This window comes from Eupeodes corollae, chromosome 2 (genome assembly GCF_945859685.1).
Source record: "Eupeodes corollae chromosome 2, idEupCoro1.1, whole genome shotgun sequence".
Taxonomy (NCBI): Eukaryota; Metazoa; Arthropoda; class Insecta; order Diptera; family Syrphidae; genus Eupeodes; species Eupeodes corollae.
In genome coordinates this window covers 118,482,330-118,502,385 of record NC_079148.1, presented here as the reverse complement: position 1 = coordinate 118,502,385, position 20,056 = coordinate 118,482,330, and the positions used below count along the sequence as shown (strand labels likewise).

Genomic DNA, 20,056 nt, shown 5'->3' with positions numbered 1-20,056 from the left:
AAACTTGTTTTAGGGGAACTTGCCAAAATATGCGAGTTATATTCAAGTTTTGGACCGATAAATGCTCCTTAGCACCTAGCAACATTTTTGACAATGTCGAATATGTTATGCTTAGATATTAAGTGATCTGTCATACACATACCTAGTACTGAAAGTTGATTAGTTTACTGGATTCAAGTGCCACTCATGGATATCTTATCAAGAATAATATGAAAAACTTACGGTACTATCGTCAATAAAAAAGTTTATTGGAATTTGTTAAAGAGGATATATAACTTTCTGACTTTTTTAAACTTATTTCGGTTTTTCTTATTTTACTTGGATTTATAACATTGGAAACTTACATCTATGACCCTAATAACCTCTTTACAACTCAAATCAAACCATGAACTCGCTTGAGGTTTGATAGATTTTTCCTTTAAGGGCTAAACCTTCTCACTCTACAAACAATTAAGTCACTGTCTCATATTGACCAGTTTAATTTAATAAAAAAGCTCGACACTGTCCCAGTTGGCTTTCTCATATTGCCAAATGGTTTAAGTAGGAGTTTTTTTTCTAAGTATTGTCATATGTTTTTTGTTGGCATACAAAATTTGCAGATAAAATACCCTGATATGCTTAGCGGCGATAATCCACTGATTATATATTTATTTGGGTCAGTGTCGTTTATGGTCTACCTTCCATATCACTGCCTTCCATATCACCGAGCAACAGTGGATCTACTAGCATTTACCCCAGCTTCTTCCTTAAATTTGAAGCATCTCTAACTATGTCCCGCTTTTTCTAAAATGATGTGGCTTTCTTGACTCTTCCTTTTTGTTTTTTTTTTTCATACCTTTCTGGATCCTTGAGGTAATTGTATACAACATTCGAACTTCTTCTAATTTTCCTGGCTATAAAACTAATCGTGTCATTTGAGGGGAAAGAATAATAGCACTGAGATAAACCCATATAGATTAAATTCCGAATGATCACAAACTTCACATAGCTGAATTTCGCTCAATGCCAAAACAGGTGTTTGGCCTGTTCTTGACAGTGTGATTTTATGCAGTTTAGAAATTCTTTCTACGACCACGAATATTGCTCAAATCCATCCTGAACTAATTTTATTATTTTTTAAAAACTAATCAGGATACCCGTTCCTTAATAATCTTAACTAGCTTTCTGGAAAGAAAATCAAGGTATTTCATCAATCTTCATTTACGTGTAAAGTTCGAAGCGACTTGGAAATGTTTGTAACTCCAATAAAAAATTAAATTGCACTTCACGTCTTTACAGAATGCAAGTCAATTATGAGAAACTTCAATAAACAAAAAACAAAAAACAAGTCAATAAAAAGAAACTTCTGTTTTTATTAATATTTATGAGAAAAACAGGATTTGGGCTTCTATTCTAGGATAGACTTCATCACCAAAATTTAAGTTACGCTCATCGTACTAAAAGCAAAAATATATGAAAGCTCAGTTCCCTCACAGAAAGAATCTAAATAAATGCGTAAGGGCGAAAATAAAAACATTCAGATTAAAATGTGTTACATAAAAAGAACAGTCAAAAGAATTTTTTATTTCCTAAATGACTCCGAAATTTGACGTGGTTTGAAGCCTTTTAAAACTTAGTGCTTACAATTTTTTCTGACACCATTTTTTTTTTTTTTTTTTTTTTTTTATATTATACGCGCACTCAAGGGGATATGAATACCCTTATCATGATAAATCACAGTGCGAGCAATTAAGAAGGGAGGATAGGATTAGAAAGGAGATACCGATGCACATTGGTTTTGAATGTCTGAATATTGTAATGAGTGGGAAACATTGAGTCTGGTAAAGCATTCCACATTCGTGTGGTGCGGCTGAAGAAGGAATCTCTGTACTTTACAGTACGTCCGAAATTGGGCTCAAGGGTAAACTGATGAGCATTCCTAGAGGAACGGGTATTACGGTTGAATTGTTTTCACTCAAATTAAAGAATCGTACAACAACGCAAGGTGTTTTGTGTTGAACAATGGACAGCTTTCCGACTAATTCGATGTGCGTCAAGGAGTGAGGCAAGGAGACGTCTTGTCACCAACTCTGTTTTTTGCTGGCGACTGACGATGTGATGACTGCCGCGGTGGGTACAAATGAAAAACAAGGTATCCAATCGAGTCTGTTTGACAAGCTTAGCCACATAGATTATGCTGACGATATATGTCTCATGGCAAACAACATGACAGATGTGTCATTCGCTGCAATTGTAAGGAGAGGTGTCTGGCTTAAGGATTAACACAAATAAGACCAAAGTAATAACCACGGGCCAAAGCACACAAGTTATTCTAAGGCAGGAGACCATGGAGAGGTCGAGCAGTTTAATTATCTGGGAAGTTTAATAGCTCTCGATGGCGGAACGGACCTAAATGATAACAGTAGAATAAACAAAGCCCGCAGTGCATTTAGAATCCTTTCTCCTGTGTGGAACTCTAGCAAAATATCGCTACGCACCAAGTTGAAACTCTTCGAATCCAACGTCAAATCAATGCTGTTATATGCTTCTGAAAAATGGGAATGCTCTGCCAACATCTCGAGCAGACTACAAGCATTCGTTAACCGTTGTCTTTACTCTATTCTGAAAATCCGCAAACCATATCTAACGTTGAGCTGAGGAATAGGACCGGACAGAAAAAATTGGACGTAGACATCATGCAACAGAAATGGCGTTGGATAGGTCATACACTGAGGAAACCTGACGACAATATAGCAAAATAATCCATCCAATGGAATCCCAAGGGTAATAGACGCGTTGGAAGACCAAAGACAACTTGGAGGTCATCAGTTTTGAAGGATGCTCGGTCTCAAGGTATTCAATCGTGGCCACAGCTGAGGTGGAAGAATCTTGTTGCTGCCCTATGCTCCAGGAGGAGTTAAGGCGCTGCTGTACTTGCAGCCGGACAACATATATAATTTTCACTCAAAACAAAATAAAAAAAGTTTAATTTCAGTATTTTATATATATTTATTTCTTCTCTCTCTTCATTATCATATATTTTCATTTTCATCATTTTTTTTTTTTTTAATAAAATATTCTCACAATTCATCTCACAGTTTTGCAAACAAATAATTCGAACATTTTTTTGAGTTCATGTTGTTTCTTTTGTTTATCCAAATAATTTTGTTTTTCCAGTATAACTAATTTCTTTTTTTAAATCAAATTTCTTTTTGTCGTTGCCTTAACATCTCTTGCAAAATAGGTGATCCTCAATATTCTACTTTTTTTTTAGTGTTTGTATATTTTAGATTTAAAATTTTTAACGGCTAAATTAGTTTTCTTCTGTTTTTGTTTTTTTTTTTCTTTTGTTTATTTTCTGGTAGTAGATTTTGTGTTTGTTAGTTTTTAGTAGTTTCTGCACAACATGCATACAGACAGAGGGCACATGTAATAAGTATTCAGGACATATTTTTTAGGTTTTAAATTTGTGGAAATTTTATTCTATGGATTTTAATATGTATTTCTTTTTTTTCTGTTTTGTTTTTATCATTATTTTTTTTTTAGTAGGTATTGTTCAAAGTAGCAACATTTTGTATCAGCTCTGTTTCTATTTCTATATCTGTTTTATTTTTATTTTCTCTTTTATGATTTACTTTCTTAAATATTCTCATTTCATTTATACAAAATTATAACATTTCTTACCAATGTAACATTTCTCTTTTAAAATGTATCACTACAATCATTTTAATTATATTTTAAATTTATTTTCTATTCTATCCCTCATTTTCTTTAATTCTAGTTTCCTTAAATTTCTTTGGAAAAGTTTTTAATTTTAATTTTTTTTTTTACTTTCGATAACAAAATGTTTAGTATTTAATTTTTTTTTATTTTTTATATTACATACATAATTTACAGACAAAATTAAAGATCACGATGATTATTTTTTTAAAAGTTAAAAATTATAATTGTTGTTGTTGTTTTGTGTATTATAAGATTTTAATTTACATTTTAGCAATAAAATATTATTATATTTCTGGCAGAAATAAATTCAAAACAAAAATAAAACATCATTTTGCTTTTCTATACAAAAATAAATTGGCAAAGTCTTAAATTACATAAAATTATAAATTAATAAAGTCCACAATTTGGCAAAGACAAAAAAATTGCATTGGGTTGTTGTAGTGGTTGGTGGTTTAGAAAAATATTTTATTTAAATTAGTACTTAATCTTCGAATGTGTGATGAATAGCTAGAAAAAATATATTTAAAGCTTAATTTTCTCACAAAAATGTTCTTACGTTTTTATATTGAAAAATAAAAAGCAAAGAAAATTAAATAATTTTTCTTTAAACACATCGAGGGTGCATGAAAATTTTACATTTAATATTTCCTTTTTTTCATAATCTGAAATAAATCTTGTTTTAACTTATTTGAATCATAAATAATAACTTATCGCTTATATTGAAATAAAAAAAAATAATATGTACTTAAAAATAAAACTAGATTGTTTTTTGTTTTTAATTTTGAAATATTTTACAGAATGTGATACTTTGCTTTTGTTTTTCTTTTGGTTTCAAATAAATTCCAAAGTTCTAAATTTTTTGTTTAAAAAAAATAAATAAACATAAACAACAACATTCGAGTGTTGTGTTTTGTGTTGTTGTTAATTTAATAAGACTTTTTTCCATTAAATTTTGTGGTTTTTTGATTTTTTTTCAAAATTGTACATAATTTTGCTAAAATTAAACAATTAAATTAGCAATAACAAAAAAAAAATATATTTATAAGTAAGAACTATCATTTTGCTCCGTTTTTTTTTTCTTTTGTTTTCTTTCAACGTATTAACAAGTAAAAATTTTTTAAATTCTAGAAAAAACAAATCTAAAAATACTACAGTTGCGCAGATGAATCCGATCGCATTAACGGAGCTAAGGGACTCGAGGATTTGCGACCACATTCGATTTCATATTGGACATCCAATGAGACTCCTGTTAAAATAGAAGATAATAAAAAAAGTTTTTATTTAGATTTTGGTGATGATAAATTTATAAAATGTAGAATTTTGTGACCATATACCTAACCAAACCAAAAGCAGAAAAAAAGAGGAGCAATTTTATTTGAAATGGTTGGAATAGGTTCAGACGAATCTGATTGGCTAGCTGTCAAAAATTACTTTACACATATGGATTTTTTTTGTGAATTTGACTACAAGGGACTCCATTTGTATAGTCAAATGCATTCTTTGATCGCAGATTTTGATCAAGGCAACTTAATAGTTTTTCATGTGTCATAAATGTAAAATTTAGATCTTTACTTTACTAACCTTTACCTTCAGTTTAAGATACAAAAACTACAAAAAACATTATTGTATCCCGACACTCCACAGACAAGCTACAATGCCATCACGATTTATATTTTGTATTGTAAGGAAATATTACTTATTTCTTTTTAAATTTGACAAGGAACCATTTTACACAAAACATTAAATGGAATTATGCAGGAAATAAATATGTCATACGGTAAGTTCAGCTTTCAGTTGAATAAAACATGATTAACTGCCATTTCGACATAAGTAGACTTGACTCGGTAGGTAGGGAGATTTTACTTGACAAAAATTCCAGTTAACTTTCGAATAAAGTGGCCTTAATTGGAAGGTAATAATTTGATAGTTGGTCAATTAGATACAAGAAACTTGCCATACTTTCAAGTCCTTTATTTCGTCTCATACTAAAAAAAATACTCGTGCCAAAATATCAGCAGTTTGAATTTGTAACTTTATTCCCGTTAGAAATAAAAAAAAAACACAAATGACAGGTATTCCCCGTTGCATGATGGTTACTGTGTTGGACTACAGTCCCGAAGTGTTTATGGCTAGCGAAACTAAACCAAACTAAACCACAAACACAAATTGACTCATAAAAATTACAATATCGTAGAAAAGACCGGCCCGACTCCACTCAAGGGGGCGGTGTCGATCTCTTTAAACAAAAAGGCATTAACTATAAAGTCGTATACAACAATGAATTGCGAAAGCTCAAGATGCTAGAAGTTTGCGTTGTATGCATCTCTCTCACTCAAGGGAAGCGGCTTATGCGGCTGGAGCTCCACAGGTTACTTAATTTGCTTCAGAACTCGAGATTCTTTTTAGGGCACTTAAACTGAGCTTGGAAGAAAACTATTTCATCTTGGTTGGTGATTTGAACGCAAAACATGAAGATTGGGGAAATCATCATAGTAATCCCAGAGGTAACCATCTTTTAAATTTGATGAATATTTACAGCGTTGAATATGGCGTCGATCTGCTGGCTACTGAAAAGCCATCGTATCCAAGAAGCGACTCCTTTCTGGATCTTTTGCTGTACGACACCAGACTGACAGTTACAGACAAAGTAGGTAATCAACCTCGAAACTGCTTACAGACAGTCGAGTACGACAGTGATCACTGCGGACTGGCTGCTGTAATGTAGATTCCGAACGAACGCGTGGAGTTGAAGGAATACGTTGCAACGCATGCTTACAATTACAGTTAGATTCGCTGTTTCACCAACGCCCTAGCGAGAGAACTTCGTTGAAGTGACATAGCCCTACCAAACAACAGAAACCTGACAAATACAGAAATTGACCAACATTTACAACAGATGGACGAAAAGATAAAACGAACGATGGAACGGACCATACCAAAGTACTAAGAACGGGACTAAATGGACGCTTGCAGAAACGCGACTATTGACGCACTACGTAGGCACAAGAGTGGCTTACTGACAAGTCTCAAAAACTTGTACAGACGACTTACAGACCCACACGACTTGGAGGTAATGTCAATCTGTTGATTAAGGAGAACTACAGGTTATCAATTAACAAGTACTGGGACCGCAAGATCTGGTCAGTAGAATCCAGTGACACTAGTATGTTCCCTAAAATCAACAAGATATTCAGTAAAAAGAACGATAGTGACCTTCCTTCTCTGAAACTCCAAAGAACTGAAGAGAACAGACACGTACTCAGGACAGCGCAGTGACGATGACTTTTTTATAATTGAAGATCCGAAGAAGAAAATGGAGGCGGTGGGAGCTGCTTTCCAGCAAGTGTACAAGGTGAATGTTAGCATTCGCCCCAACCACGACCTGGAAAACAGAGCCCTACTTAATCACTTTTACCTTTAAAATGATATGACCCAATTGCGATCTGAGAACTGCGGTTTCATCCGATTCAATGCCGATTCCTTGGCAAATGCCATGATCGCCGAGCAAACAGGACCAAGTCCCTTGTTAGTGACAAAGGTTGAGCTTAAGCTCATCTTCAACTCAATAAAAAACAAAAAGTCAGCAGGTATCGATAGTATATCCAACGTCGTACTAAGACATTTACCGATGGAAGCAATTGACATTTACACCACACTCTTCAACAATGCACTGAATAATGCATATTATCCAATGCATTGGAAGACCGCTGTGGTTCATCCTCTCCCGAAAAAGGGAAAGAACAACTCCAACCCGTCAAATCTTCGGTCGATAAGTCTTCTTCCGAGCATCAGCAAAGTTTTCAAATAAATCATTAATAGGGCTCTGACTAAGTGGGCTGCGGACAGCAAAATAATTCCGGATAAACAGTTCGGGTTCAAGGCGGGTCATGACACAATTCATGCTGCGTCTAAACTCGTTTCTGATATCCAATGGAATAAATCAAAACAACAATGCACAGGTGCTGTTCTGGTTGATTTCGAAAAGGTCTTCGACACCGTATGGTTAGAGGATCTTTACATAATATTGAGCAGGCTTGCCATAAGAAAGCCATTGTTGTATATACTTTATGATATGCTTAACGGTAGAAAGTTTGTTGTCAAAAGTGGCAATGTAACATCTACATTCTCTATTAAAAATGGTCTTTAACAGGGAGCGGTGAATTCGCCGATTCTCTTCCGCATTTACATCAGCGATCTGATAGGTAGTCTTACAAAGGCAATTGCGTACGCCGACGATCAAACTGCGTACAGAACGGCCCGAAAGGTTGAGGTTATTAGAATTCTCTTGCAGCGTTGCAATTTTATTTTCCGGGCGTTCCCGGCGGAACCACTGAAAGTGGACGCTTGAGCGGCTTCATTCCACCAGCGGCATTCCTCTTTTTAGACAGATACATCTGATACAGGATAGATTGGCAGTTCCGCTAATCTACCACGTCAGACGAAGAACCGTGGAGTTCCTTCGGTTCAATAGGAATGTGTCCGAACGGAACCGACCTGATAGGGTGAAACATGAGAACCAGTTTTGGTGGCTTCAATCGGCACTTGGTAGTGGGTAATCGGGATGGGGTTTTAAGCCTTGGCCGGCTTACATACTTGTTTTATAGACATGGTTGCACAAAAAATAAATTAAAAACAAATGTTAGATAGTTAGATTTGATGCTGGGGTTTTTCTAGTTTTAATTAGTTTATAGGTAGAATAGGTAGTTTAAGTAAGTATTAAGTTTTATTTAAGGACCTAATTTTAAGTAGTTTTTAAGCAAAAATAAAAAAAGAATATTAGTTTTTTTTTTTCAAATTTTCTAATAAATACAAAAATAAATAAAATTGAATATAAGTTAAAACGGTCTTAGGGCCGAAAGGCATTAGTATTAAGTGTTATATTATAACTTAGAGTGTCCGTAACTAGTAAGTGAGTTGTAAGTTATGGTTAATTATACTAGTTTAATGAATTTTTGTCTATCTTTAAGATAGGTTTAAGATTGAAGTAATAAAAATGAATTAAAAAAAAAAAAAAAAACTGAGTTATTTTTTATCACGGGACTGCCTCTAACGAGGAATTGACAAATTCTCCAAGAGCAATTCTTGTCACGAAAAGTGCTTTCTCAAATTAGCCGTTCGGACTATAGTCCAGTCATTTGGGGAAAAAAATAGGGTTACCTGGAAAGTTTTCCGGGAGATTTGAAAATTGGTTAATTTATAGGTTTGGGTATGCCCTTTTAGAATTTCAACTTTGCCACCTCGAACCCCCGCCGCTCGCACCGTCATCTTGGAAAAATGGCACCTACAAACGGTTTTTTGGGAATATCTTCTTTAAGACGCATTTTACGAAAAAAATACTCATGTACAAAATTAAACTAGAAAAAATTTCCTACAATTTATTTTTCAATAATTTTTTTTTTTTTTCATAAAATCAATAGTTTTTGGCGTACGAGCGCCACAACTTCCATTTCCATTTAAGAGCACATATATTGACACATTGATTGATATTACACCCAATCTCAACGCAGAATTAGAAAGAATTTTATACAATTTTGATATGTCAGTGGTACTCGAGGCGGACCAAGTAGAATGCTGTCAAGAACTTGCAGAGAAATTTGAGAATCAATTGATTACATTTGAACAACGTGGCCGTACAGCAAAATTATGGGTCCAGTATTTCCGGATGGTTACACTTGTTAAACAATTTATTGAAGCAGAAAGAATGGGCAATTTTGCCATTTATATTTGCAGGACATGTTGGATTTAAAGAAACGAATGTCAGCGGAAGAATACGAACTTTTTACAACTAAAGGATATTTTACAATTAGACGTTCTGACAAATTTTGGTGTGGCACATGGTCTGATATGACAATTGAGCAATCGCTGATGAGAACGATGAAATGCCTTGGTGGTCTTACTCATGGACAAGGAGTCAACGAAAGCGTTCTTTCCAAGTGGACTTTAGGAATGGTATTCTTGCATAATATTTGCGACGAAGTAGAAAACTTTTGCAATGTTACTTTTTCTGGTTCCGAGCAGTATGTCGAAATGAGAAGTTCACGAGTAAGACGCGACGATGACGATGTAAAAAAGGCTGATGGATTGGTTGTCCAACCATTCACCTTTTCCAGAAATAAAGAATATTATGTCAATAACCACTGGAGTTGTTGGAGATGACAACATTAATTGTTACATGGCTCGAGAAATTGGTTGCACTGGCATTTCTAAAATCATAAAATCAATAAATAAAATTTATCACAAGTGGATTAGGCCTGTAGGGGAAACCACAATAAAAAACGCGCCGCTTACTCTACCTCTAGGTGGTGTGGAAATGAGTTTTTTTTTTTAAAAAAGTCTATTGAAATGGACGTTGTGGCGCTCGTACGCCAAAAACTATTGATTTTATGAAAAAAATTATTGAAACGTAAATTGTAGGAAATTTTTTCCGGGGGGCGGTACGAGGTGGCAAAGTTGAAATTCGAAAAGGGCATACCCAAATCTATAAATTAACCAATTTTCAAAACTCCCGGAAAACTTTCCAGGTAAAACTACCAAATGATTGGACTACTAAATGACAGGTAGATTATATTCAGAAAGATGGCAAAATGCCTAACTGAGAAATTGGCTGCGTTCAATCTTAGACAGATAGGGTATCCGCATAATTTTTAGTTAGTGTTTTACGAATAAAAGAACAGCTGATTTAAAAAAAGGTGGGTACCTATCTGACAGAACAGGTGATGTAACATATGGTTGAATTTGAAGGAGCCTGAAAACTGATTTCCAATTTGTATGTTTTTTTTGTAAAAATAAAGTGAATTATTTAAATTTATTTTTACAATAATTTCTGGCCTCAAAATCTAAATGTTTGTCAGCTTTTTGTGAACAGGTTATCCAATTCGTTAAAGAGGGTATCTCAAAAACGTATTAATCGGGATTTTTGGACGATAAAACATGTATTTTATCGATATTTTTATGTTTGGTCATGCCATACTGATTTTTAATTTTTTTTTTGTCAAAAAGTGGTTGACAACAGAGTTAAAAGTACAGTTAATGACTGCAAAAAGATAGATTACATTCTCAAAACCCGGTATAGATTTAATTGTAATATAAGATTCGTAATGAACCTAAGTGAGCTTCGCTAAAGGTAAGTCTTTTGCAGACTGACTTGCCAAGTTAATGGGCTCATTTTAGAAAGATGAAGAAACTTAACATTTTTTTTTGGAAATATAAACCATTTTTAAAAATGTAATCCTTGCATCTAAAAAATTTTGGAGCATACAACTGTTTTAGACAACACCTTCTGGAAACGCCGAATATATAGTTTTAAAATATAATAACACAAAATGTGATGCTGTGATGAAATAGTTTAACGGCGATGAAGACAAATTATGAATGATTCATCTCTTATTTATTAAATATAATTATGTATTAATTTGTCCACTGAACGAGCTTAGTATTAAGATAAAAGGATAACTATAGGAACTGAAAACAATACCTCAATGAGTTGTAAGTTAAAATGAAATAGAATAATAATTCCAACATTATAAATTTGTATTCATTTACATTAGTATTATTATTAGTGTGAAGAGTTTTTTCGAAATGGTTAGTTTTGTTAGTAAGAGCATACATATAATTAGTTAATACAGAATGAAGAATTGTAAAAGTAATGGGGACAGATTCTACTTACAGGAAAAAAACAAAACAGGTACAGGGATGGAAGTTAATTTGTTTTTAATTTGGAAGGGGAATGATTGACCTGTTATCATTACCCCATTTAGGCTGTAAATCCTAAAAAGTTAGAAAATGAAAAATTGAAATAACGTGCAGCCTATTTTTTTAAATAACTTGATATATCCAATCAAAATGTGCTTTTCACTTCCATTGATTAATTTTAAGTTACACAAAATGTAAGCATTACTTAAAAAATATGGAGTTGGTTTTTGCAAACATAGTATAAGATAAAAAAAAAAAAATAATATCGTTACTTTATGAAAGTGAATCGCTTCAGAAGATTAATATCGGATCTATTTGAAATTCACGATGGTTAGTATCGAAAGACTTATATCATGAATTCAAAGACAATGTTAACATAATACTCAAATTAGTTTAATGACTTTTTATAATATTCTTCAAAACCTAATTTTTGTTCTTAAGACAAAAAAAACTATAGTGAAAATATTTTTGTTTAGAGGGATATTTTTGTATAACTTACTCTTTTTTTCGCTCGCTGATCTGCTTATACTAACATCACTGCGACTTTCTGGTATAAATACAGCTACCATTATGGCACAAACAACCATAAAAGCACCAAAAACGAATGGTGGACCAGGCGCTAATTGTGCGTAAGTGTCCGGATGTAGGGTTTCATTCCGTACACCATCTTCCCCATTGTGACCTATACTATTGTGTTCGTCGTTTAGATCAACGTTAAATAGATAAAATATAACACCGAACATAGCTGGACCAAGTCCATTGCATAGACCACGCATTCCAGTTACCATTCCTTGGACGGCGCCTAAAAATTCATATCAATATGAAAATTAAAAAAGTTCCTTTTGTTGATATTTAATAAATTGCTTACCTTGTCTATCTGCTGTCGAATGGATAGACACAAAAACACTAATCGCTGGATATGTAACGGAACCTAACGCAGCTAGGATTCCAGCTGCCCACATCATCCTTAAATAGAAAATAAAACATAAATTAAACATAGAAAATATTGTTAAACAAAATTAACTTACCATGTTTGACTACCAAATCCATACCACAGTAATTGCATCATTTCAAAAATAAGACCTAAAATTATTGTACGTTTTGCACCAAGTACCCTATAAGAGAAAATATTTATTAATTATTTTGTTCTTTGGTCTATTATTTTTTTTAACTTACTGCATTAAAACACCTAACGTAACTTGAACGATTATACTGAGAATTCCAACCATAGCAATAAATATTGATACCTCAACTGAATTGAAGCCCATTTTTAATTTCAAATATACAAATATACATGAATACTGTCCAGCTTCAGGGAGATAGGATAACAATACTGTTACGCATTGCATTAGAATTGTGTGATCTGTGCCAACTTTACGAAGGCCCTGAAAATAAAATTTTAAACAAAAAATTAGTTTTGTAGGTAATTTTAATTGTAATTGAAGAATTATTTTATTTTTAATGACAAAATATTTACGAAATTATATTTGTATAATAAGTTGTTTTCTAATAAGACTCCTCAGCTTTGAAGAAGTAGTCATGTACTGCAAATGTTAAATTTTTGCTGTTTTTGTCATTTTTATGATTATTGATAAAACTTATGTTTGGTTTGACAAAAATGCTGATAGATTTGAAACTATAGGATTAAAAATTGTATTAGAATAAAAATGCAGAATTGCATAAAACATGATTTGGTTTGCTGCTACTTTTTTTGTTTTAAATGCAAACGTCTACAATATGAGGTTTTAGTGATCTCAGAAATCGTGAGTACTATTTATAAATTTGGATCATTTGTTGTGTATCAAGTAATAAAATGATATTGAAACGGAAAAACGTTGTAAATCTGGTTTTCCACGGTTAAGTTAAATCGACGCGACGGGGAATTTAAATTTTAGATAGAAACTTGAACTTAATTAAAAATTTCAAAACTAACAAAGCAAGAAAGGTCAATTTTACTTCTCTATTTATTTCATAGATTTTAAAGTTAAGAGCGTATCTTACGGCGTTTTTGGTAATACATTTAAATTACTCATTGTAACTTGGATAACAAGATGGAACCGATATTGTGATACTACTACAAAATTAAAAATTATCTGTCTCGAAAAACCTTTGAGTATTATACTTTACATTCGAAACGCATACCTTTCATATTTAAATGCACCAAAGGTGGGCTAGGCAACTTGATAGCTACTTTATTGCCTGCTAAAGTCTCACAGTTCGTTAAAAAACACTTTAGCGCAACAATTTAAATGATTTAATAAAATGATAAAACAAGTAACACTGCAAAAAGATGATTTCGTTAATTTTAATCGATTTTACCGTCTTAGTATCTTTTAAAATTTTATTTAAGTTCTAATCACAAAATGGTTTAAACTTAAATTTTAGTAATTTAGCAGATCTTTAATGTTTCTGTGTGTCTTCTGCCATTTTTAATAAATGCGAATTCATACTTTATTTGTTTAAGTTTAAAGATTAAAATACAGCCATAAAAAGGCCGAGTATTTATAAAATTAAAATTCTAAGCCCGTAACAACTAACTATAAGTTGTTTAAAATTTTGCGGGATTCTTTTTAGATCCATTCAATATTTTTCACTATTACGGCACACAAATCTCTCTCATAACTTGTTTAAGACATATTTAAATTTTAGGAGCGAGTATTTAAAAGCAGTTGCGTAATTTTTTGATTTCGAGTAAGTTAAAAAAAAAAACAACTGTAAAACTTTTCCGTTTGGTCTGAAAAATAATATCATTCAAATGTGCGCTTTGGGAAGATTCGCAACATGCGATTCCAAAAAAGTTCTCACCACAAAATAAAGCCATAATTGGAAGTTGCGTGTGGTCGAGAGAAAAAACTAATCACTCTGGTTGGAACTACATTTTGTCTGGGACATTTCGGAAAAAAAACAGTTGAATTGTTACGAACGCCGCACAGTGGCCCCTTTATGGAAAACTGTTTGCAATATTAATTTTTCGAGTGGGTCTACAATGCAAAACTTTTAAGTTCACTAGATTCACAAATATTTGAAACTCGAGTAATCGAAATAATTATTCAATTTGGGTTATTGGTGTGCCTTATACATAGAGCAGGCCAAAGTTGAAGATTTTTTGTACGATGATAATTTTGTTTTATTTTTTTTCTTACCTTTGAATGTAAATACTAGAAAAAGGGCTTCGAAACCCTTTTCCTTTTTTGTTTTCATAATATGCTTTTGCACACTTTTTCGACTTCAAATTGTATAGAAAAAAAGATTCAACGAGTGGTGCTAAGATCTCAACTGATTCACAATTCTTATATATTTTTTAACATAAATCCAAAAGATCAACTGCGTCATTTTGCATCGAACTGAGATAGGGAGATTTGTTTTGATGAAATCAGTCATTTTTTTTCTCTCTTTTTTCATGGAAAATTCTTTGGAAGTATGATTTTAATGTTTTGTGATTGGTGAATTTAAAAAAGATGATTTAATTAAAAAAATTTAATCAATTTTAATTTATGTTTATTACCTAAGATTTTCAAGAGTTTTAGTGCTAATTTTTTTAATCCTGTAATAAAATTTTAAATAGTCTACGTGGTCATGTCCGATATGCAAAAGGACTTAGTACGAACATAATTACGAACATGGAATCTCTCCACTGCACGCTAGAATCATATGCATGGAATTTATTTTGAAGCTTGCGTATACTTTTCGAAAAGAAGGAAGCGGAAAAAGAAGAAAACAAGCGATCCAAAGGTGTTTTCGCGATGAGCGTTTGGAAACACTAATGACGGAAACACTGCAAGAAGATTTTTAAATAGTCAGATGCAACAGTTCCAATAACTGGAGTCAATGGCGAAGTAATAATGAGGCTCAAAGTAATATTGGAAGTTTTGAATTGCAGAGAAGTAGTGAATGCAGATAAATTTGGGGAGTATACTTAGAAAACGGCAGATACAAAAGTATCCTGAAAAACTACTCACACCTACTCTACACAAAATATTGGTTCATAGTCAAAATATCATTGAATATCAATCACTAACACAAGGAGAACTGTCAGAAGAAGCCCAGGAATTCAAAAATAAAGACTACAAGAAATAGCGATATCAGAATACGTGTAAAGTTTCAAGGATTCGGCAGAACATGCTTGCAACCTCTTCGGATCCACTTATTTGTTCTTTAAGGCATGTGAGAAGCCAAAAAGATCTGAAAGAACGATACTCTCCAGAAATGATGAGTTTATTACACCTTTCCCCGGACTTAGATGATAGTTTTCAAGAAATTTAGTGTTTATATATTAATTTGTTTTGTCTTCATTTCTTTTTCCGCTGTGTGACTTTTGAATAGATTGGTTTTTATTTTGATAACGTTGATTAAAATTTTGTTTTTTAAAGTTTACAAAAAAAATGCATGGCCTTACTGCAAACAATAATATACAGTTATTATTAAATTGTCAATTATTAAAATAACAGAAATTCTTACAAAAAAAATTAACATGTTACTTACTCTAACCGTCTTTCGTTTTCATATTAGAGACTTTTAGCTTAAAGTTATACTCTACTTTTCCCGGTGAACACACATTATTTCAAACTCTGAATATGAGTGTTCATAAAAATAGCAGTGTCTTTTATTTTATAATTAAAAAGGTTAAAAACTGTATTTATTTTTATTTTTCGGTAGGTAAATATTTTACTATTTAAAGTTTTAAGTGATTTTTTTGAGGTTAGGATTTTCATGCATTAGTATTTGACAGATCACGCGGGATTTCAGACATGGTGTCAAAGAGAAAGATGCTCAGTATGCTTTGACATTTCATCATGAATAGACTTACTAACGAGCAACGCTTGCAAATCATTGAATTTTATTACCAAAATCAGTGTTCGGTTCGAAATGTGTTTCGCGCTTTACGTCCGATTTATGGTCTACATAATCGACCAAGTGAGCAAACAATTAATGCGATTGTGACCAAGTTTCGCACTCAGTTTACTTTATTGGACATTAAACCAACCACACGAATGCGTACAGTGCGTACAGAAGAAAATATTGCGTCTGTTTCTGAGAGTGTTGCTGAAGACCGTGAAATGTCGATTCGTCGTCGTCCGCAGCAATTGGGTTTGTGTTATTCAACCACATTGAAGATTTTACGCAAAGATCTTGGTGTAAAACCGTATAAAATACAGCTCGTGCAAGAACTGAAGCCGAACGATCTGCCACAACGTCGAATTTTCAGTGAATGGGCCCTAGAAAAGAAAAAGAAAAATCCGCTTTTTTATCGACAAATTTTGTTCAGCGATGAGGCTCATTTCTGGTTGAATGGCTACGTAAATAAGCAAAATTGCCGCATTTGGAGTGAAGAGCAACCAGAAGCCGTTCAAGAATTGCCCATGCATCCCGAAAAATGCACTGTTTGGGGTGGTTTGTACGCTGGTGGAATCATTGGACCGTATTTTTTCAAAGATGCTGTTGGACGCAACTTTACGGTGAATGGCGATCGCTATCGTTCAATGCTAAAAAACTTTTTGTTGCCAAAAATGTAAGAACTGAACTTGGTTGACATGTGGTTTCAACAAGATGGCGCTAAATGCCACACAGCTCGCGATTCTATGGCCATTTTGAGGGAAAACTTCGGAGAACAATTCATCTCAAGGAATGGACCGGTAAGTTGGCCACCAAGATCTTGCGATTTGACGCCTTTAGACTATTTTTTGTGGGGCTACGTCAAGTCTAAAGTCTACACAAATAAGCCAGCAACTATTCCAGCTTTGGAAGACAACATTTCCGAAGAAATTCGGGCTATTCCGACCGCAATGCTCGAAAAAGTTACCCAAAATTGGACTTTCCGAATGGACCACCTAAGACGCAGCCGCGGTCAACATTTAAATGAAATTATCTTCAAAAAGTAAATGTCATGGACCAATCTAACGTTTCAAATAAAGAATCGATGAGATTTTGCAAATTGTATGCGTTTTTTTTTTTTAAAGTTCTCAAGCTCTTAAAAAATAACCGTTTATATAAAAAATTAATAAATATTAGCTCAAAAATAAACAATGGGACGGTAAGACATTGCACCGAAGAAATTCGAAAACTGCGATTGGAGGGAAAAACCTACCAAAATATTCAAGACATCCTAGGCTGCTCAGTCAAAAATGGTCAGTAACACCTTAAAATGGCAAAATAAACCGAAAACGCGAGACCCAAACAGGATGACTACCGAGATAACTAAGATTGGGCAAAAGAGAAATGGTGGAATGTTCTGTGGAGCGGTGAAAGCAAAGTCATTCTTTTTGGGTCCAAGAGTAGTCGAGAATATGTGAGAAGACCGCAAAATGCAGCATACGATCCACGGTACGCTATAAAAACATTGAAGCATATTGGAGAAAAAATTATGATAAGGGCTTGCTTTTCATATTACGTGGTTGGACCTATTAATCCCATCGGGGGTATAAGGGATGCAACCGAGCATGTGAAAATTCTCCAGGAGGTTGTGTTACCCTATTCTGAAGAGGAAATGACGTTGGTTTGGGTATACCAACAAGATTATGACCCAAAGCATACGTCAAAAAAGTCAAAATCATGGTTTGCGCTGAAGAAGTTATTCGTTATGGAGTGACCCTGTCAATCCCAACGACCTTAACCTCATCGAAAATTTGTGGAGGGATGTTAAGAACGCAGTTCATAAAGCAAAAACCTAAAAAAAAAAAACGGTTTTTACTGTGACAAAGCTAACGGTAAAAAATCGATAGTACTTATTTTCTTGTATTATGAATAAAATATTTTAGTTTGTTATTAGAAGTTTAATGAAATCCTTTCTAACGTCGATATTGAAGACGTTTTTGTTTTATTAGGAGAGCACTGCTATTTTTATGAACACAACTGTAGCTCAATAATATATTTAAAAACTTTCGTTTATAGTTCTACTTCTATAGAGAAGAGCTAGCCTGCAGAATTGATATAATTTTTTAACTAAAAATTATTAAGCAAGAGTATAACTTGATTTTGCGTCAGTATTTCGCAACTAAAAGTATTCCTTTTTATTTCTTTAAGAACTGGATATCTTCCAACAAAGTGTAAATCTTTTGATATATTACCAAAATACATTATGTTCTCTTGAATACAGAAAAAAATGCTTTTTTAACACAGTTTCATTCGAATGGGTCCATTTTCTTTTTGCTCTACTGTTTCAATTCACTCAGATTACTTAAAAAATTGAATTTGTTAAAACTTGAAACTTGAATTTGTTAAAATTTGAAACACCCTGTAAACTGTTTTTTAAGGTCACACTTTTTAAAGCCTTGGAAATTTCCTTCAGGATAAAAAAATTTAAGCAATATCTTTATTCGTTTAGGAGATATGATTTTTGCAACCAAAAAAGTCAAAGCCGGGAAATCTATAAACTTGTATTTTAAGCAACAAAGCGTTCGTTGCAATGATGATTTTTTTTTTTTTTAAATTCAGAAACACTTCCAATGTTTTGGAATATCGGACTTTTAAAACGACCACAGCCATTGCGTAGTCACGAGAAGTGGCTAAGTTTAAACTTCGTTAATTTTTTTTAAATTTTAAAGCGTTTATTTATAGTTAAGCCATTCATAATCGTGAATGTCAAACATTCGATTAATATTATAACACTTTCAATCAAACCTAATTTGACAGGTGTCAGCACAGCACTATTAATTTCAAACCACGAAATTAATTATTCTAAACTCAACTTTCAGGTCCTGTCTGTTGCCTCAACAGGAGGATTTAGTTAGAATTCCTTTAAGTAAAACAACAAATAAATTTTGTTTTATCATTTATCCTTTTTACGAGTATATCAAAGTATTCAGGAGACTATAACGAAGTTAAACGATGGCCAAGTTTACATTATGGAATTTATTTAACTTATATTGGTATATTTATTGAAAACAGAGGCTTGCTGTTGCGAAATCGAATGAAATGTCAAACTGACATTTGATGTCATGAGTGGCAATTAAATGTAATTGAATAGGTAAAATCTTCAAATTTGAATTTATACTCACAGCAAATGGATCAGCTTGTTCCCAACTGATTGGTGCGCCCCACGACGATGGTCGCACTTTTTCTGGCAAACTTTCTGGTACTGCAGCTAATATAAAGAATACATCTAACACCGCTATAGCGGTAGCTAAAGCTACCACTAACGTGTCACTGTACATTTCCATTAGCATTGCACCCATTGCTGGTGAAATAACCTAAACCAAACAAAATTCAAAATTAATTATGTTATTTATGTAAAAATTGTAAAGATATTTATTAAAATTTACCAAACTTGCAGCAAATGTCGCTGAAACCAGTCCATAAGCTTTCGACCGGTCTTCAACAGTTGTTACATCAGCAACATAAGCGAACACAACCGAAAATGTGACCGCAAACACACCGCTAATTGAGATCATGGCGAAAAACCACCAGGTGTTTATTGTCATCAATGGTATGGGGGCACATGTGAAAAATACCGTTATTAAGAGAAAAAATTTCCTCCCCCATATGTCGGATAGTGCTCCAATTAGTGGTGCACTTAAAAACGATAAAATACCCTTGATTCCCATAACCAGACCGTTCATTAGAAATGTATGATCCGGAAATGTTTGATTAAGGACCTGAAAATTAAATGAAATAGAGAGCATTATAATATAGAGTGAGAGAAAAAGACAAAACAAAATAAACAACT

General features: G+C 33.1%; 1 protein-coding gene across 6 annotated transcripts in view; it reads right to left on the bottom strand.

The window, feature by feature from the left end:
• Window positions 1-2,968: 2,968 nt before the first annotated feature.
• Window positions 2,969-20,056, bottom strand: part of LOC129947395 (hippocampus abundant transcript 1 protein) — a 134,654-nt gene continuing 117,566 nt past the window's right edge. For 5 of the 6 annotated variants that reach the window (XM_056057932.1, XM_056057930.1, XM_056057931.1 and 2 more), the window contains 7 exons: window positions 19,653-19,985; window positions 19,389-19,580; window positions 12,571-12,779; window positions 12,423-12,509; window positions 12,263-12,360; window positions 11,894-12,196; window positions 2,969-4,948 (listed from right to left, as the gene is read on the bottom strand). In XM_056057932.1, the coding sequence (XP_055913907.1) occupies window positions 4,851-4,948; window positions 11,894-12,196; window positions 12,263-12,360; window positions 12,423-12,509; window positions 12,571-12,779; window positions 19,389-19,580; window positions 19,653-19,985 (1,320 nt within the window). In that variant the 3' untranslated portion in view covers window positions 2,969-4,850. Of the gene's footprint in view, window positions 4,949-11,368; window positions 11,470-11,893; window positions 12,197-12,262; window positions 12,361-12,422; window positions 12,510-12,570; window positions 12,780-19,388; window positions 19,581-19,652; window positions 19,986-20,056 lie in introns of all 6 variants that reach the window. The other variant, XR_008781710.1, reaches the window with a different exon arrangement.